The 23,842-nt window shown below is 43.6% G+C and overlaps 9 protein-coding genes across 9 annotated transcripts; 5 read left to right on the forward strand and 4 right to left on the reverse strand.

Moving 5' to 3' along the window:
- Nucleotides 1-396: 396 nt before the first annotated feature.
- O0I10_007455 (uncharacterized protein) lies at nt 397-1,191 on the forward strand (the record flags this gene model as incomplete). The annotated part of the gene is made up of 2 exons (XM_058487471.1): nt 397-484; nt 554-1,191. The coding sequence occupies 2 exons, from the start codon at nt 397-399 to the stop codon at nt 1,189-1,191; spliced, it is 726 nt and encodes a 241-aa protein (XP_058341771.1).
- A 266-nt stretch (nt 1,192-1,457) lies between these two features.
- O0I10_007456 (uncharacterized protein) lies at nt 1,458-1,761 on the reverse strand (the record flags this gene model as incomplete). Its single annotated transcript, XM_058487472.1, has 2 exons — nt 1,458-1,612; nt 1,686-1,761. The coding sequence occupies 2 exons, from the start codon at nt 1,759-1,761 to the stop codon at nt 1,458-1,460; spliced, it is 231 nt and encodes a 76-aa protein (XP_058341772.1).
- A 786-nt stretch (nt 1,762-2,547) lies between these two features.
- On the forward strand, nt 2,548-4,368 carry O0I10_007457 (uncharacterized protein; the record flags this gene model as incomplete). The annotated part of the gene is made up of 5 exons (XM_058487473.1): nt 2,548-3,055; nt 3,115-3,321; nt 3,385-3,937; nt 3,995-4,133; nt 4,195-4,368. 5 exons carry the CDS (start codon nt 2,548-2,550, stop codon nt 4,366-4,368), a joined length of 1,581 nt encoding a protein of 526 aa, XP_058341773.1.
- A 190-nt stretch (nt 4,369-4,558) lies between these two features.
- On the reverse strand, nt 4,559-6,580 carry O0I10_007458 (T-complex protein 1 subunit beta; the record flags this gene model as incomplete). The annotated part of the gene is made up of 8 exons (XM_058487474.1): nt 4,559-4,574; nt 4,634-5,136; nt 5,198-5,289; nt 5,351-5,605; nt 5,668-6,247; nt 6,324-6,389; nt 6,454-6,519; nt 6,578-6,580. 8 exons carry the CDS (start codon nt 6,578-6,580, stop codon nt 4,559-4,561), a joined length of 1,581 nt encoding a protein of 526 aa, XP_058341774.1.
- A 2,539-nt stretch (nt 6,581-9,119) lies between these two features.
- O0I10_007459 (uncharacterized protein) lies at nt 9,120-10,325 on the reverse strand (the record flags this gene model as incomplete). The annotated part of the gene is made up of 1 exon (XM_058487475.1): nt 9,120-10,325. The coding sequence occupies one exon, from the start codon at nt 10,323-10,325 to the stop codon at nt 9,120-9,122; it is 1,206 nt and encodes a 401-aa protein (XP_058341775.1).
- A 1,670-nt stretch (nt 10,326-11,995) lies between these two features.
- Nucleotides 11,996-14,508, reverse strand: O0I10_007460 (uncharacterized protein; the record flags this gene model as incomplete). Its single annotated transcript, XM_058487476.1, has 6 exons — nt 11,996-13,345; nt 13,404-13,488; nt 13,542-13,773; nt 13,854-14,096; nt 14,149-14,243; nt 14,300-14,508. 6 exons carry the CDS (start codon nt 14,506-14,508, stop codon nt 11,996-11,998), a joined length of 2,214 nt encoding a protein of 737 aa, XP_058341776.1.
- Nucleotides 14,509-14,982: 474 nt separating this feature from the next.
- On the forward strand, nt 14,983-15,471 carry O0I10_007461 (uncharacterized protein; the record flags this gene model as incomplete). Its single annotated transcript, XM_058487477.1, has 3 exons — nt 14,983-15,022; nt 15,083-15,162; nt 15,226-15,471. The coding sequence occupies 3 exons, from the start codon at nt 14,983-14,985 to the stop codon at nt 15,469-15,471; spliced, it is 366 nt and encodes a 121-aa protein (XP_058341777.1).
- A 1,646-nt stretch (nt 15,472-17,117) lies between these two features.
- Nucleotides 17,118-19,341, forward strand: O0I10_007462 (uncharacterized protein; the record flags this gene model as incomplete). Its single annotated transcript, XM_058487478.1, has 10 exons — nt 17,118-17,298; nt 17,370-17,597; nt 17,653-17,752; nt 17,818-17,914; nt 17,972-18,081; nt 18,139-18,295; nt 18,340-18,419; nt 18,479-18,873; nt 18,930-19,072; nt 19,126-19,341. 10 exons carry the CDS (start codon nt 17,118-17,120, stop codon nt 19,339-19,341), a joined length of 1,707 nt encoding a protein of 568 aa, XP_058341778.1.
- A 749-nt stretch (nt 19,342-20,090) lies between these two features.
- O0I10_007463 (uncharacterized protein) lies at nt 20,091-23,247 on the forward strand (the record flags this gene model as incomplete). Its single annotated transcript, XM_058487479.1, has 10 exons — nt 20,091-20,177; nt 20,250-20,414; nt 20,495-20,764; nt 20,830-21,075; nt 21,136-21,248; nt 21,304-21,672; nt 21,729-21,859; nt 21,917-22,258; nt 22,326-22,765; nt 22,819-23,247. The coding sequence occupies 10 exons, from the start codon at nt 20,091-20,093 to the stop codon at nt 23,245-23,247; spliced, it is 2,592 nt and encodes an 863-aa protein (XP_058341779.1).
- Nucleotides 23,248-23,842: the final 595 nt, after the last annotated feature.

Consider the following 23,842-nt stretch of genomic DNA (forward strand, 5'->3'; position numbering starts at 1 on the left):
AACGGTGGTATCTGAAAAAATTTATGTAAAAGTCGATATCACTATCAGCATGGTTTCAGGGTTGCTATGGTAACTGCCTCGGCTAGAATATAACATCTTTCGTTTTGCTAGTATGGAAGGCATGAAAGGGTCATTTTCAAGCTCAAAGAGTGAAAGAAGAAAAAGATGTGCCACGTCACGTTTCAATGCCCCACAGTGGAACCAAAGGATGGTGGGGTCGGGCTTGTCGGTTTTGCCCCAAATTGCGGGCTACGGCAATTGAACCCTTTCAAAAGGGGATGTCTTGGTTTCCCTTTCTTTTACTTTTGCTTCTCCTTGCCGAGAAACATACATAATTACCTTTTCTCTACACCACAGACCTATCTTTTCCTTACTTTTTATATACCAACTTAAACTATGGATATGCACCTTTTGATTTCGAATATGCATTCGACACGACGGTTGCCATGGAACAACCTTGAAGAGTTATCATCCCTATGGGCAGGTATGTATTTGTGACACCGATAATCTACAATGAGGATGCCATGCCTAAACATCATCCTTTGTATTGTAGTCTTTACAAAATGTAAACGACAGCTGCGGAATGGCTTTCGGTTGGAGAATTTGACATGGCGGTTATGGTATCGGCAAGCTGTAATGCGGAAACAGACCGCGCCTGCCATATCGAATGAACCAGATTTGGCTGCTTCACCTGTGGCATCGACACAACTCACCCGCTCACGATCATTACCAAACCTATCCATGCATCATTATGCAAAACAAACACGCACACCTTTGTTTCATGATAAGCCAACGCCTCCACAGCCTACTTTGACCAATAATACCACCACCAACAAATTCTACATTGATAATGACGCCGATGACGCCGATGATTCAGTTAGCAGTAGCATTGATAATTCATGTTACTGGACATCCACCACATGCTCTTCAACACCTTCATCCATCATGTCTATGGATGATGAATCATCGATCCTTTTTACCAAGCAAGATGTAAAACCGTTATCATCGTGTGGCACCAACACCACCAAGCCTACTTCATTGCTATCCTTAATGTTACGTCAACAGCAGCAGCATCAGCAGCAGCATGAACCTTCCAACAAAGGGAGTTCATCCATTGTCAATCATTCATTACGTCGTTGCAGCAATCGTTTTGGTCGATTAAATGAATGGTTTGCAAGTGCCAATGTCTGACAGGTGCTTTGCCCTTTTTGCGTCATTCCCACACTCACACACACACACACGCTCTCGCTCTCCCCCACAATGCCAAGTATTTTTAGAATCGTGTACACAGCCGTTGCACACATCCGCTCTCTCTCTCCTCACATCATGCGCTCTTAAATCACTGTACCCAACTACTACTACTACTACTATACTCTATACCCTTTCACAACACTTTGTCCTTTGTATAACTTGTTATTACATATAACATCAGTCTTAATAAATGCTAGTGTCCTAGTTCAGCAGCACATGTCGCAAAGAGATTCAAGTGCACAGCATGCCAAACAACCGATCAAACAAGCCATGCAGCAATTATGGTCACCGCCTCGGTTTTGGTCTTGTTGTTGAACATACACCGCATTCGGCGGCGGCTGAGGTTGGTAATATTGTTGGCCTATGTATGTATAAAGCGCCCTTGTTAGAAGAGCCGATCCTGCTTTTATAGCATGGATGCTACTTTGCTTTACCTGGAGCTCCTTGAGGAGGTGGGTAGTATCCTTGTTGGCCCTGAGGAGGTGGATAGTAAGGTTGATCGTTACCCATAGTAAAGAATAATAGGGAAAAACGGAAAGAGAAAGAGAAAAGAAAAATAAACCCTTTTTGCCTGAATAACTCGTATATATCTCCTTTTTCTTTCCTCTCTTTCCATTGCATACTCTCCTCATGCATTTGTCAATTGGCACCAAACTTGAAAAGGGAAAACAACAATATCCACTCCGAGTCACGTCCCACATGTATGTATACAAACCTTTCTTTCAGCAAGAGTGTGTGGCTCTTTTAGATCGTATGATGATGTAGTTGACCATCACAGCCAGCATCAAAGAGGATCATGAATGATCTTTTGGTATGTAGGGCAGTGCTTTGTTGAAAAGGTATCATTATTGTGGTAATGATAATATTGATGATCACGAGGATTAGCTGACGCCAGTTGCTTCTGCTTGTTTGTTTCAATATCACACAATGCAGCTTTGTTTTGTGTTTGTATGGTGCACAAAGATGGGTGTGATGGATCTTGTATGAGCTCAAATAAAGAGATCTCTCTTGATGTGAGTTACTCGATCCATTTGGGTATGCAAGTTGCACACATGGTCTCATTCAACGATTTGGGGACTACCACCATCCACTTTGGTTGTCAGGCACACCACCTGATCTACATACATTTCATTGAAATAGTGCAAATGCGGCGGCGGCAACTTAATCATTAAAGGATTCTTATTGGAGAAGGATACTCAACATCCCAGGTTAGTGCTTCTTTGCTCTCTCTCTCTCTCTTCTCTCTCTCTCATTCTCCTCCCAGACACCTGGGGTCATATACGCAACACATTAGACATGGCCGACTCCAATCCATCCTCACTGGATCAATCCAGATCAACTTCAGTTACAAATTCGTCGAGAACGACTCATCAGCGGAAGCCTTCCTTCAGCATCTCATCTAATCTATACGCCATCCCCGAGAAGTCAAGTCCTTCTGTAACCCAACAACCACCGCAACAGCAACCACCATCAACGCCTGAAAAATACGCTACGACAACGAGGATACCACATTCGGCCACATGGAGGCGATATCTGGATCGGATTGCTGGCCGATTTGATTCATTATTCAATCCGTCAGGGCCATTACTTCCTCACGATAAGCATGGTGGTGCTTTTGGTGGTACACAAAAACGGTTTTGGCTGGCATCACTATCGCAACCTGTACGATTCCTACTGCTTTTCTATGTCGTATTTTCGGTCTTTTTCACTATCAATCATACCTGGAATTGGTTCTTTTCACCTTCCGTTCAGTTGGATGAACGCTTTGGCGATCATTGGAAGCCCGAACGAACGTATGATGCAGGTATAACAATGAACATTTTCTTTATTCTTTGGAGTGGTTCCTTACTTGAATGAAAATAGATCAAACCTACTCTGTTTTGGATAACATGACACATGGCCTTCAAATGTCAAAGCTCTTTTCCAAATCATTTTACGATGCGACCAAGGCGACCGATCCATTTTGGTTAAAGGGCGATCAAGTACCAGAAAGTGGTGATATTACACTCGTGACAGCTGTGACTCCAGGCACATGGAATGAATTGGAACGCTTGGCTGGTTATTGGAAAGGTAACTATTACAAAGGAGATAGAGAAAGAGGATAAAGCTAACATGGGAAATGATGCTTTCAAGGTCCTATTTCGGCTGTATTGCATGCTAGCAAGGATGATGATGACATGACAACACTTTCAACTATTCGAGAATCCTACAATCGCAATCAAGAGGTTGCTTCTTGGGTGGATGTTCATCTTGTACGTCATGCAGGACCTCCCATATCAGTGCTACTACCTCGCAATGCTGAACGAAATCTTGCTCGTTTATTGGCTCGCACCGAGTATATCGTTGAATTGTCCAGCAACATTGTTCCTGCCACCAATGTACGACGCACGTTCAACACAAATCGCAAGATCTTTGAAGCATTATTGAAAGGCGGCGATATGCTTGTGGTACCAACGTTCGGTTTCCCGGATCATGACATGAGCCAATATACCATTCCTTATCACAAATCTCGCTTATTGGAACTTGTGGATGAACAACAAATGGGTTTGACGGATCGCCACTGGGACATGAATGAAGGACCAACCAACCTCGTACGCTGGCGAGATTCGCCTACTTTGTACTCGGTGGAAAATTACCATTACGACTATGAGCCTATCGTCGTAGAAAGCAAGCGAGTGCAACCATGGTATGTATGACAAGATGTACCTGGAGAGGATAAATCATTGATTTATGGTGTAAATAGGTGTACGGAGCGGTTTTTGGATCGACGATCAGCATGCTTCTTGTCCAGCTATTTGGCAGGTGGTGAATTTTGGGTGCTGCCAGATGACTTTATGGTCCGTTTACCAGAAAGCAAAGAATACATTATGCCTGATCTTGATGTAAGTGAAAACCTGGCATGCTATATAAGGAGAAATGGGCTAACTCTCTCATGATAAATAGCATGTCGTTGAAAATAGACTCTACGCTAAATTTTACTGGGAGCAATGCGTTCACCATGCTCGACAGCTTGACGCTCTTGGATTATGGAAAGGACCACGTTCAGAACATGTTCGTAAACAATGCTCTCGAGTAATTCAAAATTGGGGAAAGGGCCTTATTGGTCGTCCAGAATAAAGCATCATAGACTTGTACCACTGGAAATGATCATGTATACGGAAAATAGGATAAAGGGATAAAGCGATCACATGACTTGATAGGTGTAGGATCAAACACTTTTGAAAAGGCAATAAATGTGATGATATGATGAGGTATGCTCATGAATGTATTCAATGTATCAATCGTAATACTAGTCAAATTTCACTCTCTACGCTGTTCGTTGACTAAAGAGAAAAAAAGGGGTATAAGGACCAGCTCATTGACACTATTTCCAACAACTTACCGAGGTGCACATCGAATGATGTCGTCAACTCTTAGGATCATTTCGGCTGCTTCTGATGCCGACAACAAGACTTGCTTCTTGAGCTTGAAGGATTCTGTGATACCAAGTTCACGGACATTGGCCACTCGGCCATTTACCATATCGAGACCAGCTGTAGCGTCACCTTCATAGTGGGCAGCTCTCAATTGTGCGACGAGCTCTGAGGAGTCGAAACCAGCATTATCAGCAAGGATAGTGGGCATTTGTCGAAGGGCCTTGGCAAAGGATTCAGCAGCAATAGCAGGTTTACCAGCGGTCTTGGCAGCAATTTCATCCACAGCCTTGGACATTAACATTTCAGTGCAGCCACCACCAAGGACTGTTCTAGGCTCACCCACAGTTTGAGAAAGAACAGACAATGCATCATGCAAGGAACGTTCAGCTTCATCAAGCAATTGTTGAGTAGCACCACGAAGAACAATTGTGCATGCTTCACCAGCAGCGACACCAGAGAATTTGATCAACTACAATATACACTTAGCCATCTCATTCATTCAAATGATCCAAAGTCATCCTCCTTTTTACCTTATCTTCACCAATGATGATTTCTTCAATAAGATCACAGTGACCAAGTTTCACCAATTCAGGATGATCAAAGGTAGAAGCAATTTCACCACCTATTATCCATCACGCATAAGAAATTGTAAAACATGGGCTGTATCTCTGCTTTTGCTTTACCTGTTACAAGAGCCAATCGTTCGACACCTTCAAAGTCTGCATGTTCAATACTAGCGACACCAGCATCTGCAAGCAATTGCTCGGGCCAGTTGTAAATAAGCTGTCGGTTCACAAAGCAGTTGATGCCATGTGCCTTAATCTTCTCCACCTTTGCCTTCATCTTGTCACGCTCAGCACGCTCCAACTCTGCCAATTTGCCAGTGGCATCAACACGAACACGAGCACCAAAGATCTTAATCTTGTCGGTATCCATGGCTACACCCCAATTATTAGATCACAATCCTCAAGCTATGATGCACAACAAGATATCAACTTACGTGTGTTTGCAATAAGGATCTTTGCGTTTTCAACACGCTTGGGGCAGTTGACGCCAATCTTCTTGTCAAGAATGAAACCTTCGTCAAGATAAGAATCGATCAATCTGCCACCTGGCTTCTTGATGATCTGGATGTTTTCAAGATTGGTGGAACCCTTCAAACGAAGAACAGCGTCGACAGCAAGATTGGCGAAGTACTCCTTGTCTTGGGACAACACCTTGGAGCTGAGAGTGGTCTTTGCAATGTTGACAAGATCTTCACGGAAAGCATCCTTATCTTGACTACGATCCACAGCACTATCTTCCAATGCCTTATATGCAGCAGCTGATGCAAGACGATAACCTTCAATAATGGTTTGTGGATGGATGTGTTGATTCACAAGACGCTCTGCTTCACGTAACAATTCGGCGGCCAAAACGCATACGGAGGTAGTGCCATCACCCACTTCGTCATCTTGAACCTTGGAGATGTTGACAAGCACCTTGGCAGCAGCGTTATCGAGTGCAATAGACTTGAGAATAGTAGCACCATCGTTTGTCACAAGGATCTCTCCCGTTGCTGCAGACTGAAGAATTTTGTCCTAAGCGATGTCATGTACCTGTGTCAGTATACCTCTTGTTCCCTTCCTTCTGTATATGATCCATCTCTTTAAATACCATGCCCTTAGGTCCTAACGTGCTCTTGACAAGATCGCCAACTGCAATGGCACCAATGAAAGAAGACTGGTTATCACGATGAGGTTAGATGATCCGAGTCAATCGTGTCGTGGGGTCGCTTTATTATTACCAGACGCGCATTCTCTGCTCTTTCTTCGGTAGCTTGGTCTTGGAAAATTTGTACTGGTGCGAGAGACTACATGGAGCAAGGGATGATTAGCAACGAGCCATCATTGAGCGTTTTACTACTTTACCATCTTCTTGTCGAACTGTCAAAAACGTCAAGCTGCGCTGAGCTCGCGTCGAGGTACTCCAATTTATGTGACGTGTCGCTGGGTAAGTCTAATCTTAAAGCTGCGAAATGCCCATTGGCCATGGAGTCACTGTTGTCCGCGTGTTATGCATGCTGCTTCATTTTATAGCCATATGTTATCTTCCCTTCTTCTCTACTCTATTACATAGATTATGTTGTCTCTACATTGAGCAATAAAAGATGCCCCTTTTCCCCTCGAATCATAGCCTACTTTCTATCAAGGCAATAGATGATTGATTCCTCCTCCCCCTCCTAATGGAGTAGTAGTAGTAGCAATAGTGTAAGCATCCAGCAAAATTTGATATATGGGATGAAAGGTTTACACACACGATGGGATATCAGGGATCAACATGGATTCGCTTTAACCAATCATTATGCCTTTAACTCACTTTTAACTCGTGCACAAGACTATTATGGTAAGCTTGCATGAAAACACAGCTCTTGTCGTCATGGTGGTGCGAGAGCTGCTGTTATTATACATGCAGGTGCTTAAACAATGTAATAAAAAAGGGACAGCTTGCAGTAATGTTTGATCCATCAAAACATCTTTATTGTTTTGCCACCCATCATAGTGTATTTGCTATTTACAATCGATTGAATGACGTCTCACCACTACTACATGTTGCTACACCACGTGTTATTCTGACACTGGAAGCATCCAGCTCATCACATTTACACACAGCTGCATACAGGGATTTTGCTACTACATGTATCAAGCTTTGCTAATTAAAGCATTCTTCAACATCTCAGCCTGAACCTACCGTTTACGCACGGCAAGTGGTTTATGATAGCAGATGGATGATGGATATTGTCCATGACACTACTACTTATCCCAGATCTTGATCTATGCATTGACCGAGGCTCTTAGGGAAGTCCTCTCACCACACTATCAGCCCATACCACCATTGCCAACTATCATCTTGTTAATTGAATCGTGAAAATGAACATCCAGAGCAGACGCACCGTTCCATTGAGGTGGAACCATGAATAGTTACGAATGCGAGGAAGTGGCTGTCAACTACCAATTGATGACATGTTGCTAAATAGTGTATAATGCATCAACCATTAATCCTTCCATTCATGCAAAGCAGCTGAGTTACACAAAGAGGTCCCTCTGCATCTTTTGCTCTGCCAGGGTCCAGCTAATTGACAATGAACAAAGACCACTTCCCATATAGCATCACGCTTACAGCATAGGTAAAACATAAAGGTGCCTGTATCTCTAAACTTGACAATCAAACATGAGGTTTTTATTAGAGCAATGGACTCGGCTTGGCCAACAGCACCTTGTGTGAAAGTTTCGCATTCAATGTCGCAAACAGCCCAAAAAATATTTTTTGGTCGTCGTCGTCGAAGAGGTCGACCCCCAGATCCAGTTTGGCTGGTAGCGACATTGCGAAATCTGGGATTGGCAAGCTTGATCGTGAGACTTTCACCCAAGGTGCTGTTGGCCAAGCCGAGCACATTGCTCTAATAAAAACCCCACGTTTCATTGTAAAGTTTAGGGATACAGGCACCTTTATGTTTGTAAGCGTGATGCTATATGAGAAGTGGTCTTTGTTCATTGTGAAATAGCTAGACCCTGACAGAGCAAAAGATACAGAGGGGGCGTCTGTGTGTAACAGAGCAAAGAAGATAGGACTAAAGGATCAATGCATGATACTTTATGGCTTTAGTAAGATGTCATGAATTGGCAGCTAACATGCACTTCTCCCCATTCGCAGCCTTTGTCAATTCCGTAACAATGAAATGATGCGCCTGCTCCAGACATTCATTTCCATCATTCAATTATATTGGTCCGAGTTGATTTGGCTGAGATACGCTCAAACAAAGAGTACATCGATCCATACATCCAACACCCTCGAGTTAGCTCAACTGATGTAACCTTGTTCGACCGTAAGTCAGCCAAATCAACTCCGATCAAGCTACTTGAATCATGGAAATGAATGTCTGGAGCAGGAGCATCATTCCTATCACGTGGATTTCGCAACAATGCTGATTGGATAAAAGTGGCTATTAGCTGCCAATGTATGACATAAAAGAGAGGGGTGCGTACCTTTCATGCATTGTCCCTGAAGTCCTGACATTTTAGCTGAGCTACCCAAAGAGGTCCTTCTGCATCTTTTGCTCTGTCAGGGTCTAGATATTTCACAATGAACAAAGACCACTTCTCATATAGCATCATGCTTACAAACATAAAGGTGCCTGTATCTCCAAACTTTACAATGAAACGTGGAGTCTTTGACAGAACAATGTGCTCGGCTTGGCCAACTGCACCTTGTGTGAAAGTTTCGCGATCAAGCTTGCCAATCCCAGATTTCGCAATGTCGCTACCAGCCAAACTGGATCTGGGGGTCGACCTCTTCGTTATATGGAGGCTTGTTTAGCCTCGGTTTTTATTGGGAGTATGTCTGAGAGTGATACCCCAAAGACGTTACAAGAATGAAGAAATGTTATAGGAAGGAAAGGAGATGACTTTAGACTTATGTTGGATCATTGTTCCCCTTTGACAGGGAACTCACCAAGGAAAGAGTAGTTGGTGTGGACGAAGACAAAGATTTACCTTGATCTTTCAAAGTGTGACAAAGACGTTCAAGTTCAGGAATCGATAAGGAGGCAATAATGGTCTTAGCGTGGTCGGACATAGGATAACGCTTTTCAACATGCTGTACCATGGCGTCTCGATCAGGGGAAGGAGGCTGAGGTTTGAGATCAATTTGGTCATCGGGGATAAAGTCACTAATAATGGCATCATTGTGGCTTTCAAAAGGCGAAGGATCAACGCTGAGCATGGAGATATCTGAATTTGAGCTATTGACTGAATACGATGAAGGCGATGATGATGTAGGAGGGTGATAAGTGTCAGGTGTAGGCTTGACTTGACGGTTGGTACATTGGGCTGCTCGGTGACCTGGTTGGCCACAGGTCCAACAAAGACGGCTACGGCTAGGATGGCGGGGACAAGCAGAGGTCGCATGACCAGCTGTGTGACAACGAAGGCAGTGTAGCGGCATTTCAGCCCAAGTGGCGTGGAACGAATCATCTGATGTAAGCCAAGGGATAGTGTGGGAAAGCTGCTTGTACTTGTAGTTGGCTGGGATTTTCAAGGTAGCGTAACCTCGTCCCATGAAGAGGTTTGATGCGTGATCACGGAAGATGCCATAGTCACTAAGGCTACCATAAGGTGCCAGGGATTTGCGAAGACCAAGTCTTAATTTGTCTAGTGTAGTGAATGGAAGATCGGAGAGTTGAAGATGCACTAAACGGGTATCAGCGGAAATGGGCTTTGAGGCAAGAATACATTCACCATCATCAAAGGTGATGCCTGTTACAGATGTCTCTTCACACTGCTTGGATGTGGGAAGGAAGAGCTCAACAATGCGGCGTGATTGATCAGAATGAAGACGTACACCACAATTGTCTGGATAGCATTCGTTGATATAGCAAAGTAGAGCAGCGCGGTTTTCGGGGCGAGACGTGAAGTCGAAAAACATGCTAGGACAAGAAGCTGGGGACCCACCAACCTTCCATACTCTGGAACGGATGGTATTGTCAGTATCTTTTGATATCAGAGACTCCTTTATAGGAGGATGAGCACGCGTAGCATGAGCATAAGATGGGTGACGTTGTTGACTGTTTTGGGTGCCTGATGCCTTATCAGGCGATTTGATAAAATTCGCGGAAGACATGTCGACCTCTTCGACGACGACGACCAAAAAATATTTTTTGGGCTGTTTGCGACATTGAATGCGAAACTTTCACACAAGGTGCTGTTGGCCAAGCCGAGTCCATTGCTCTAATAAAAACCTCATGTTTGATTGTAAAGTTTAGAGATACAGGCACCTTTACGTTTTACCTATGCTGTAAGCGTGATGCTATATAAAAAGAGGTCTTTGTTCATTGTCAAATAGCATGACTATAGCCAAAGATGCAGAGGGTCGTGTTTGTGTAACTTGAGTCAGTCAACACAGGCGATGCATGATACTTGTACACTGTTTAGGAATAGTTTCAAATGCCAGCTAATAACCCATCCCTCCCATTCACCTTTGTCGCCCAATCCAATGCATACGAACGATTGTCTTGCTCCAGCCCAGCATGCCCATCATTTAACTTCCTTGATCCGAGGGGATTGACTGAGCAACGCTCAAACACAGAAACATCATCCAACAACAGTTCAACTCCACTTCTTCCACTCACCGCTTCTTGCCTCTTGCTCCCCATTCTCAACTGTTGGCCCATTCAAGTACAATTACCACCAGCGAACGATTGTCCTGCGTCAACTCATCATGTCAACCCTACGATTGTCTTGATCCGATTGCTTTCGACTGAATGGCAACTCCATGGCGTGTACACACAGCCTTCATGTCACTCTTCTACAACGCACGAGTCTCTTGACACAACACCTTCTCTTGCACGCTGCCCGACCACATTCAAACGTAACAGCATTCATTCAGCAGTTGCTATTTGCAAGATCTCCACTCCTTTGTCTCCAAAGGCGTTCTTTACTTGCAGCAACTTGTTTACAGTCTTGTTCACGTGCACAGCAGATAGCCAGCCACTATATAGAGGCAGCCTTATTTATGTGTAGTCACTTGCTTCAATACATATGACTTTTTTATCATACGGATCTGGATATTGGTTTGGTATATGGGATGGAAGGAATTGTATATTGTAACACGTGGGAGGGAAAGAGCCTTGTTCTTATGTATCCATTATCAACTTGACCATTACGCTCAACGTTATCATCCTGAACGATGCACACGCTGTTCCATGGCAGCTTCTATCAACATTCTTTGTGCAACCTGTCAACCATGATCATCCAACTGCATATCTCAACACACCATGGATATGATTTGTCTCCACGCACCAAATGCCAACCCACATCCATCTTAGCACAATGCATGCCAAAGGATAGAAACTTTCCAAACCGATGTATCTTCTTTCCAAAATTCTATAATGTAGTAAGGGACTCCTTCTTCTTGAGTTGAAGTGTTTATGGAGGATTATGGAAGCTTATCCACGTGTAAATGGTGTCATAAAGGAAAAAAGAGAAAGAGGAAGGTTTTGATTGATTCATTGTGTCGTGAACAAAGGGTGTATTCAATGGTATAGCTTACCTCCTTTCTTTTTTTTGTGATTGGATCTTGTAACACCCCCCGCTCGTCTTTGATTAAGATCTTGTAAAAAAGCTATGATATTTACGGCGGGAGCGTGCTAATGCATGAAGAATCGTATCACGTACATACAAAACTGCTTATCTAGCCTATCATAACCTAACCACCCCGAAGAAGTGATACAACTGCATGAATCCGCTATTAATCATTTATTTCATTTCCATGTTGAGATGCAATCAAGAAAACTAGATATCACCATCCAAAGGAAGTCTGTCCCAGAAGCGTTGTTCAATAAGTGCCTTTTTGAATTCTTCATTAAGGCAGCTACCAGCAGGACCAACAACGACACCGAGATCAGAGTTGCAGTCGGCAGCAGAGGTAGAGCTTGTTTTGACATCTGCCCATTTAAGAATATCAAAGCCATCACTGGATGCAGCAATGGGTTTGCCATGGCGGAAAGCATCGAGAACAAAGACCTTGGGTTCCTCATATGGGAAGAGAGATGTATCCTCCATCATGGTTTTGATAGCTTCAGGTCCACCAGGAACATACACAGCTTCGAAAAGTACAGAGGAGGTGGTGGTGTAAGTGTTGGTCACTTCAAGGCCATCCTGATCACCAAGACCAACGCCAACGTATTCTGGATAGGCACCTTCACTCTTCAAGTATTCATACATAGCCTTAGCCTCTTCAGTGTTGGTGCCAGGGGCAGTGAGAATGGCGACTGTGCGAGTACGGATATGGTTTGGCTTGGGATACTTGCTGATAGAGATACCAACAGTGGAACGGCCATCATTTTCAACCACCTTATCAGGCAATGGAACACCAACACCAAATGCGACACGACGTGCAAGATTGTTGTCAATCATGTTGAGCTGATCAACAAAGCGCTTACGCACATCAACTGATTTGCTCTTGCCAACTTCGAATCGGAAGCCATCCACTGTTTGTTGCTTCTCAGCATCGGTTAACGAGTTCCAATAAAGACGAGGTTGCGAGTAAAAGTCAAAGAAGCTTGGGGGTTGACCACGACGCTTGGGTCCTTGCACTTCTTCAGGATATTCAACATAGCCGCCGTCCTGCGGATCAACCATGCTTGGTGTGTTGTTTTGCAAACCATTGGGGAAGTAGCTGACCACACCTTTGAAGACGTTGTGCTGCATGTAGCCATCACGTTGATTGTTGTGCACTGGTACAATGGGGCGATTGATAGGGATTTGCATAAAGTTGGCACCATTCATGCGATTGATTTGTGTATCGAGATAGCTGAACAATCGTCCTTGCAACAATGGATCGTTTGTAAAACCAATACCACGCACAATATGACCAAGATGGAAAGTGATTTGCTCCGTCTCGGAGAAAAAGTTGTCAACGTTGCGATTCAACACCATTTTTCCAAGCTTGGTCACAGGCACCAACGACTCTGGGATAATCTTGGTTGGATCCAAAAGATCAAAGTCAAACTTGAATTCATCTTCTTCTTCAACGATTTGCACACCAAGTTCCCATTCTGGATAATCGCCCTTCTCAATAGCAGTATAAAGGTCGTTGCGATGGAAATCAGCATCCTTGCCTGCAATCTTTTGGGCTTCATCCTATTTACAATAGATTTGTCAATAACGAATTCTACTTGTTGACAATGGATGTACTTACCCAAACAAGGTTGCACAAGCCTTGAAGAGGTTTCCAATGGAATTTGACAAACACAGCTTTGCCATCCTCGTTGATTAAGCGGAAACTATAGTACCGGTTTTCAGCATGAAAGATGGCTTGAAATCATAAAACACTTACGTGTGGACACCAAAGCCCTCAACTTGCCGTAAGCTGCGGTAAATACCACGACCCGACAATGCCCACATAACAGTGTGCAGCGTCTCTGGGAATTCGGCGAAAAAGTCGTATGCTGTTTGATGAGCAGTGCCAGCTTGGGGAACTTCTTTATCGGGTTCAGGCTTTCCAGAATGGATAATGTCGGGGAACTTCATAGCATCTTGTACAAAGAAGGGTGCAATTGCATTACCCACTAATGAGGTAAGGGTGTGTGTGTGTAGTTAGCAGGGCTTGTCAATAGGCACATGATACCATCAATTGTTGTTTGCTTACCAAGGTCAAAATTGCCTTCCTCAGTGTAAAAGCGAGTGGCAAAACCACGTACATCACGCACCGTATCAGCCGAACCTCGACTACCCAATACAGTTGAGAAACGTACAAAGACGGGTGTCTTTTTGCTTGTGTCTCTGAGGAACTTGGCAGCGGTGAGATCAGACCAATCTTTGTATGTCTCAAAGTAACCATGAGCACCAACACCACGAGCATGGACAACTCTTTCAGGAATGCGTTCATGGTCTATCATATGACATCAGCATTACATAACAATGCTAAAGGGAATACACCTTACCAAAATGCATGATCTTTTCACGCATCATGAAATCTTCCATGAGTGTAGGTCCTCGCAAACCAGCTTTCAAGCTATCAGAGTTGTTGATCTTTTGACTATAGTAGAGGTGTTAGTCATTTGGGGGATGCCATCGAAATCACTTTTAGCTTACCCAAAATTGGTGGTTTCTTGAGTACCGCCATCATCAATGACATATTGGTTCATTTGCTCGATCTTAGCATCGCCACTACTACCACCCTTAATGGCTGTTTGGAAAGAGCATTCGCCATCACCGCCACCGGAACCACCTGCAGCTAGGACAAGTTGAAAACCAAGCAGCTGAACTGCCAATGCGATACTACAAAGAGCTGCGTACTTCATCCGTATAAAGGGAAGTAGAAAAAGAGTGAGGAGAAGGAGGAGTTGTCAACGATAACAATGAAGCATCCTGCATTAGGATAAGGTGGTGCATTTATATGCTTGTATGCATCCATGTATATATCAATAAACAAATAAATGGGTCTAGACAATGAACAACAAACTAACAGGGTTATGTCTTTTGGAACGAAAAATTCCTATATTTTGCATAACACAGCTTGTTGGAATAAGCATTGTACTCTAATTATTCCGCTTGCATTTCGTCACTCTTGCTTCAATGGCACTTTTTTTCTGTTGTCACGGCTATTGGTGGTTGGTTTGTATCATGTCTTCACCCCCTGATTCCATTATGGATGTGTATGGTTGTTGACGTTGGGTTGTACTACGCACTATTGTGTACAGCAGGATGAGAGCTTGCTTCTTGATAAGGCAGTCCGAATTGGATGACCAGGCTCGTACAGGTTCTTCCTTCTAATCATGTCATCAAGCTTCTATTGGAAAGCAGCAAGCGTCCTCGGTAACTTTTCCCCCTCTTTTGATAAAGCAATATCCTCTAACCCGGAATCGTAATGCAAAGGATTGACCGGCATTGGCTTGGGAGCGTATGGTGCTCATGGACTAGCAAAGCGCGTTGGCAATGAACCAAGCAAAATCCAGGCAAGCTGTTGTCATTGGCAACGACCTGTCTCTCACTTGTATTAACAGCTCTTTTATATATAGAATTGGACTACAGCAGCTCACTATCAGCTTATGCATTCCGTTGCCCTTCTCGCAGTGGCATCCATTCCTTCAACTGTGCGCCGTATCCATCCTGCAGTGGCCCCTTTGATGCTTTCGGGAACGCTCGCATTTAGCGGTTCCATTTACCTGCTGACTCTCAATCGCGACCAATTCCGTTTCTTGGGCCCTGTCACTCCCTTGGGTGGTTTGGCTATGATGGCTGGATGGGCAGCTTTGTTGCTTTAATTGGATCCATATTGTACTTTATTCAATCTTAAACAAGGATGATTATATACTTCTTCAATGTATCATGGATGGCGTGGGACGTTCACACCAAGATCACCTCTCATTTGGTTGCTGTGTAATCCAAAGTTTTGGTTCTTCGTGGATCATTCATTGTATTAGACGATAGGGCGGGTTGAGAACTTCAATACCATAGATGCCGAATTATTTGCTCATTAAGGATGGTAGATAAACACGAGACAGCGGTATTGAGTAAGTGTAACACGGCAAAGTATGCCCTAGTAGGTTGATTGTCTTGATGTTATCTCAATGCATGTAGATCATTACATGACGACAAAGAATACATTTTGATTGACACATTTTCTTTATCTCTATCCTCGACATTTTCTACTTTTAGCCCTTGAAGAATCAAATTCAAACCACTTCTTTAATCAGACATGCATGTTCCAATTATCCTTGTTTGCAATTATTCATTGGAAGGAAGTGTGTAGATGTGCCTGGGACAATCAAAAATGTTTACTGCTACATCATTTTCACAACATGTGATATTCGTTGCCATGGATAGTAGCAAACGGTTTAAGGCATTGTAGATACGTGTAACTTTTGGGTATGTGCACCACCCAGGAGCTGAAACAAGAGTATGTGGTCTGTGAACGGCTACTTTTTATTTTCAAGGACACGAGTACGCCCACTTTGACTTCCCGAAGATCGTTTGGTGTCATAATTGTTCCTTTGCTTATCCCATAAAATGCTCATTGTTGTAGCAATGGTAGTCCATAGATTGCGAACAGAAGATATAGCCTGATGACTTTTATTGTTTATACATAGCAAGATTATCAATCGCCGGCCAAGAAGGTATCTTATCCTCGAGATGGGAAGAAGTAGATATTGATAGAGGAGAAGGTGTCATTTTTTTGCGTATAGAATTGGGCCACGAGATCTTCTTGCTTTCCATCGATTAGACCGTTAAAGGTGACCAAGGTGTTATCCAAATGAGTGTTGTAGAGTGTAACCATTGCCAAGCACGAAAAAAGAAAGTGATTAGTATAATCCATAAAACGTTGTTTCGAGAAGAGACTTGATTAAGGGGACCAGGGAAACTCAAACGCATGTCCGAAACCCGATGCATGCGCCAGTAACGATCAACGTTCGTCTCCAACCTTACCAGAACAAGCCAGCAAAGTCTTCATCGACTACTAGTAATAAAGCAACCCAATTGGAGAAACCCAAACGCATGTCCGAAACCCGATGCATACGCCAGTAACGATCAACGTTCGTCTCCAACCTTACCAGAACAAGCCAGCAAAGTCTTCATCGACTACTAGTAATAAAGCAACTCCAACAATGTCCCCTACGATCAACGTCCCCAAACTCTTACCTGTAAAAAAGAGCAAAGCACCAAGTGTTGGAAAATGGAAGGCTGCGGCCATTTTTGGCTGTGATTTGCCTGCCAATCAAAACGCAAGAAAAACATCATCGCGTTTGAGTGAGTGAGTGAGTGAGTGAGTGAGTGGGTGTGGGGGGGGGGAGGATGTAGCGAAGGGGCTGGGAACCTTTGATTGCCACGTCCTTTCTTCCTTGCCGTTTCTTTTCGCTAGTAATGCCTCCTGCCAAGAAAAAGCAAAGGATCTCCAACGCCACGCTTCCCGATGACGTCCAATGGTGCTTTGACAGAGCTGACCATCTCACCTTCGAGGACTTTATCGTGGCCTTCGACTGCGTGGATCGGCGTCATGCGTAGCAGCGGTTTGGCAACATCCTCGGCAAGCATTTCAATACCAATTCGGAACGAGACCGACGCATTAACAGCAATTACACAAGCTGGACCAAGTCTGTTGACTACTTGCAGTTTTGGGAACAGAGAACAGATTCCACCAATATCACAAAGGCGAATCTAAAAGGTGCTGAAATGGTTGACTCTGCATTGGATCTTCGGTTGGCGTCTTCGTGCGCAGCAGATCATTCTCTTCAACAAGCTTTGGTGGACTCTGATGAATCAACAGTGGATACTCCTATTCCTCATGCCGACGGCAACAGTAACAGCAACAACGAGACCATATTATCAATCGATGATGAAACGGTGATCCTTCACGAAGAGAGTGATTCAACCGTGCAGGCAAGATTCACACGTTCTCATGGTTTATTATCGCTTGCTTTGTATTGACTTGATCCTATTTGTTGCAGTGGCAGGCTCTAGCATCACCACGACTGTTCTTGGAAAAAGACGTGCTCATGATCAAAACGAATCACCCAAACCCAATGACAGTGTATCATCCCAACGCCTGTAAGTGACAACCAAAGAGAAAGATGATTGACGACATCTTTGACGACATGTACATTCTTCCATAGGCGTGTCGACACCCTTAATGCCGACAACACATCTAATTCTGACTGCGCATCGGAGATTGATCGTAATGCAGGATACAGTAATCAGGAGCAGCTGGAGGTAATGTCACAACCGCTACGTTATCGTTCGCTTCGAGCATTGACATTGTTGAACCAGGTGGATACACAAGATGACGACATCCATTGGGACATTGATGATGAAAGTGGCTTTTTCAGGGCTTGGAACGATCTGATGGATCGAAGGTCGGACGCATTACATGATTACGAGTAAGCTTCATAAAGGAGAAAGCATCATACTTGAAATTTAACGTACAACGCGAATAGCCTCGAACAATTTCATGCGATCGAATGCGGATATTCCGTCAAGTCAAAACCTCACATTCCACCAGAACTTTATGAGCATCTTCGCCTTGAGAAGCCGTCAAGTAACATTATTCACGAACATAAGGCGTATGTCAAAAAATGCATTGAGTCAGCTAAGGTTGGTACTATATTACATCGGCTGACAATATAGGCTAACGGTAGTTCAAAGAAGCAGCCAACATGTCATTCACTGGGCTTAATACCACATCTGGGGAACTGGTTTCAAACGTATTTCAGCACTTGTAAGTTTTGTTGACATGGACTTGCATGGTGGGATAAGACGCTTACCTCGACACAATAGTGCCAAGCACATTTTCAGCAAAGATGGCAACCATGTCGACGACAGCGAGATTATCTACAACCACAGGTTGATATGGCCGTGCTTGGAAAGCGTAACTGATGCAATGGTGGCGGATACACTTGCTCGATTTTCACCAGGCGAAGTGAATTTGCAATCCTTCAATACTCTTGACGACAACTACAAAGCAGACGGCATATTGAAGTTTGACATGACAGAAGTCCTGCTCCTTGAAACTTCTGGACCATACAATTGCAACGACAAGCCAAGATCTGCATATGACCATATCAAATGTGTGTTCGGCTTGTTGTCCATGTTCAAAGCAGTCATCAGCAAGTATCCGTTTGCAACAGTACAAGAGTTTGGAAGTTTAAGGTTATGGGTTGTTCATGCTCGAGGTAAATAACGGGAGAACGTAGTAGTATGGATGTGCAATTTCTAACAGCTTTTCAAGAGGATGCAATTCACCTGTGGGCGCTTGAAATGCCGGAACCAGGCATCTTTATTCTCGAGAGAGTTTACAAAGTCACTATACCAACAAAACTGAATCAAGCGTATCTCCTGCTGGAGCTTTTGAAGATGTTGTGGGTGCTGAAGGTAGGAGCTTAAAGTATTACAAATAACGAGGTTAATTGATAATGCTTCTCTAGCTGGGCTTAGATAAGACGCATCACACGTTGCAAAGACTTGAGGAATCCCACAACACTTATTGCACAGCATTGGCATTCGATGAGGTGGAAGAAAAGCACAAACGCCCCAACCTTGAAAGGACCATCGCCACCAAAGTCTTCAAGCCGAAGCGTGGACCTGGATTCGCTCATTTATTACCTCAAAGTTTCTCTGCAAATGAAGTCATGTCGCTGTAGTTCTACTCTTTCATGATATCTCCTTCATGTATAAAGCCACTCCATATCGTGTATACAATGTTCCCCATTCATTCCTCCCTTGTTCATGTCTCTTGGTACCTTATAAAGAATCCTTTATAACTGTATATGATATTCACGCATATGCTTATGATGAGCATGACAAGTAAACAAAACAGATGTATGATACAAATCGTTCACACCAAGATCACCTCTCATTTGGTTGCTGTATGATCCAAAGTTTTGGTTCTTTGGGGATCATTCATTGTATTGGACGATAGGCCGGATTGAGAACTTCAATACCATAGATGCCGAATTACTTGCTCATTAAGGATGGTAGATAAACACACGACAGCGGTGACCAAATTGCATTGAGAAGTGTAACACGGCAAAGTATGCGCTAGTAGGTTGATTGTCTTGATGTTATCTCAATGCACGTAGATCATTACATGACGACAAAGAATACATTTTGATTGACACATTTTCTTTATGTATCTCTATCCTCGACATTTTCTACTTTTAGCCCTTGAAGAATCAAATTCAAACCACTTTTTTAATTAGATGCATGTTGCTAATAATATGTCTTGTATATGTATTCATCCTCGTATGCATTATTCATTGAGAAGAAGGTATGTGGATGTGCCTGGGACAATCAAAAATGTCCAACACGCGTGAGTGGCGCGTATATAATTTGAGGTCTGCTCCGCCAACTCCTTTTCCTTGTCGTTTCTTTTTTGACAGTCGACAACGCCATGGCAGCTTCTCACACAGACGAGGTTGACTCCACCATTGCTACCTTCAACAGCGATAGTCAGTCTTCTCAAACCACTGAATCACAGGTACATGATAGCCATTGACAGCTTTGCTTGCCTTGTCACACTCACCATGTGGATCGCTTTATTCCATTCTAGATCTCCACTGCCCAAACGACTCCAGTGACAATTGATCATGAGAAGGACAAGAACGGTGACGATTCTGCTCCTGAAGAGAATGCTCTAACGGAAGCCATGGTCGAAGAGGAGGCCAAACTTGCTGAGAATACTCAAAAGGAAGATGATAAGCGTATGGAGGAGGAGGTGAGTTTAACCCATTGTCTAGGACTACAAGTTCCTATCCGCCCAAGGTCCGATGATACTAAATCACTATCTTATCATAGGCTCAAGCTCAATTCGACAGCACCGTCAACAAGCAACGTATGAAACGCCTGCACTTTTTGCTGGAAAAGTCATCAGCTTACGCCACTATCCTCGGTCAGAAATTGGCAAAGCAGCAGGAAGAAGCTCGTGAGCGAGTCGCACCACAACCTACACCAGCCAGCTCTACAACAACAACTACTAAGCGAGGTGGCAACAAGGCACGTACAACTTCTCGCAAGCGAAAGACAACGGATTCGAATTATCAGTTGACCGATTATTTGAATGAAGATGTAAGATCAAGGACCACGCTTGTGTATTACAGTTTCATTGATAATAACTTCATCTTTCACTTTAGGATGTCAAGCGACGAAAGGATATGGATGGCAATGTTGGCAAAGCTATCCAGGCTGATAGTGAGAATACGGCTAATGGTGCTGGTGCTGAGGGTCAATCGGTGAAGCCTACCATGTCAGCAAGACAACCCGCATTGGTGACAGGAGGTGTCCTTCGTGATTATCAATTGGCTGGCGTAGAATGGCTCATCAGCTTATGGGAGAACGGCTTGAATGGCATTTTGGCTGATGAAATGGGTTTGGGCAAGGTACGACTTTTGACATGTTTTCCTTGTTGTAGACGCAATTAACATGATGTGTCCCTATAGACATTGCAAACCATTTCGTTTATTGCTCATCTCAAGGCTATGAATGTGGCTGGTCCTTATCTTATCGTCACTCCCTTGTCAACCCTTGCCAACTGGGTCAATGAATTCAAAAGGTAAGTAGAAAAAAAGGATCATTTTAGAATGAGGATAATTGATATCCTTTATTAGATTCACCCCTTCTATCAACGTGCTCTTGTATCATGGAACCAAGGATGAACGGCAGCATATGATTAGTCGCAAGCTTCCCAAGCGAAAGGAGACCAAGTTTGAATTCCCTATCGTTGTCACCAGTTACGAGATTGTCATGAACGACAGGAAATATTTGCAACGCTACAATTGGAAATACATTGTGGTGGACGAGGGTCATCGTTTGAAGAACTTGAATTGCCGATTGATCAGAGAGCTCAAGACTTACTCAAGCGCCAATCGTCTGCTGTTGACTGGTACACCACTTCAAAACAACCTGGCCGAATTATGGAGTCTCTTGAACTTTTTGCTACCCGATATCTTTGACGACTTGGACATGTTCCAATCATGGTAAGCTATCCATGCATGCGACGATCTTTTACATGATGCTAATCATAAATGTGCAGGTTCGATTTCTCCGACATTCATCAAAAGAGTGGTCAAGATAGAATTATCAAGGAGGAAGAAGAGGGCCGTGTAATCACAAGTCTCCATACCATTCTTCGACCTTTCCTTTTGCGACGACTCAAGACGGATGGTAAGTAGTGGATATACATGTACATTGGGATAACATGCTAATACCTTTTGTTTGTAGTTGAGCATTCACTCCCAAAGAAGAAGGAATATCTGCTTTATGCGCCCTTGACACGAGCCCAAAAGAACTTGTACGACGCTATTTTGAATCGAGACATCCGCGAATACCTTATCAACCGCAAGACCAAAGCTTTTGAAGATAAGCAACCACAACCGCAACAGCCACAACAACCCCTTGATGATGAGGAGAACAAGCGCAATCAACGTTCGGCCAAAGGGGATATCGATTACAAAGAAAAGTCGGATACTCAATATTTCAAGGAGCTCGAGAAGGCAGCTGATGAAAACACCACGCCATTGAACACCGAATCAGTAGAGAAGAAGCAACAAATCAGTGCAGCAAGTAAGTATAAGGAAACAAAGAAGCCTTTTCATTGTCAACTAAACGATGATGCCATCTTTATTTTTAGTTAAACAAGTGAATGGGCTACATTTGCAAAATATTGTCATGCAGCTGCGCAAGGTGTGCAACCACCCATACCTCTTTGATTGGCCTGTCGATCCAAACACTGGTGTTCCCCTCCTTGATGATCAAATTGGTGCACAATCGGGCAAGGTGCTTCTCCTCGACCGCCTATTGACCGGACTTTTCCAAAGAGGACACAAGGTGCTCGTATTTTCACAAATGACCAAGATGTTGGACGTTCTTGAGGACTGGGCAACTGAAATCAAGGGATGGCCTATTTGCCGGTTGGATGGAAGTGTCAGTCAAGAATCACGGCGAGAGCAAATTGAAGAATTCAACAAACCCGACAGCCCACGAAAGCTTTTCCTTCTTTCAACACGTGCTGGTGGCCTTGGTATCAACTTGACGGCTGCTGATACGGTGGTGATTTTCGATAGTGATTGGGTAAGTGAAAAATTTATTGCGTGGATTCATCCATATTAACATCATGTATGTAGAATCCTCAAATGGACTTACAAGCTCAAGATCGTGTACATCGTATTGGCCAAACCAAACCAGTCTTGGTGTATCGCTTGGTGGCTGCCAACACCGTCGAGGCCAAAATGTTGGAACGTGCTACAGCTAAACGACGCTTGGAGAAGCTTGTGATTGGCAAAGGAAAATTCAAGAACCCGACATCGACCAAGAGGGATCAAGAATCAAACCTACGTGAGTTGGCTGAGATTTTGGCATCTGAGGATGGTGAGCAAGTACAAGTTGTATCCAAGGACGACAAGATTATTTCGGATGAGGATTTGGAGAAGCTCCTTGATCGCAGCGAACAAGTCTTTAGCGAAGAAAATACCAGTGCTTCGGGCGGTTTCAAAGAAATTGACAGCTCTCAACTACGTGATTCCAAAAATGAAGTCTTGGCCACCCGTATTTAGATTGTTTTCCCCCCACAACCACCTCCATCTCAATTTTTTTCATATAAAACTGCATATTCCATTCATTACAACCATTCTTTGTCGAGTGCTCATGTTCGGTGTAACATCATCTCATCTGTATTGTGAAATCTGTTATTGGCCAACACCGAAACCATTGGATGCCTCCTTTCGTGTAATAATGATCCGGCTTGGTACTTTGTCATATTTATCGCATGCATTGATGCCCGTGTGAGCGAAAAAATGGAAGCCACGTGAAAATGATGTGCAAAAGAGTAAAAGTGCTATGACCATACAATGGCGTCGTTGTCAAATACACATACTGCTGATCACCACGTGACCAAAACGTTGTTATGCGAGTTTTGTCCAAAATGCAGTTAGCCACTTGTTCTAAGATTTCAACTTTGTGACATCTCTGGAAATAGATCGTGAGTCAAAAAGTTGTTTTAGACCTATCATGCACCTACTTTGACATTTGAGGGGCAGTATTTGGGAAATGCATTCATATAGCCCGCATTAAACAAGGGTCATTGCTTGATGCTTTGAATAAGGTGTTTGATGTACTTGGAAAACGCTGGTGTTGTTTTTTGTCGACGCA

The sequence above is a fragment of the Lichtheimia ornata genome (genome assembly GCF_029851405.1).
Source record: "Lichtheimia ornata isolate CBS 291.66 chromosome Unknown scaffold00036, whole genome shotgun sequence".
NCBI classification, from domain to species: Eukaryota; Fungi; Mucoromycota; class Mucoromycetes; order Mucorales; family Lichtheimiaceae; genus Lichtheimia; species Lichtheimia ornata.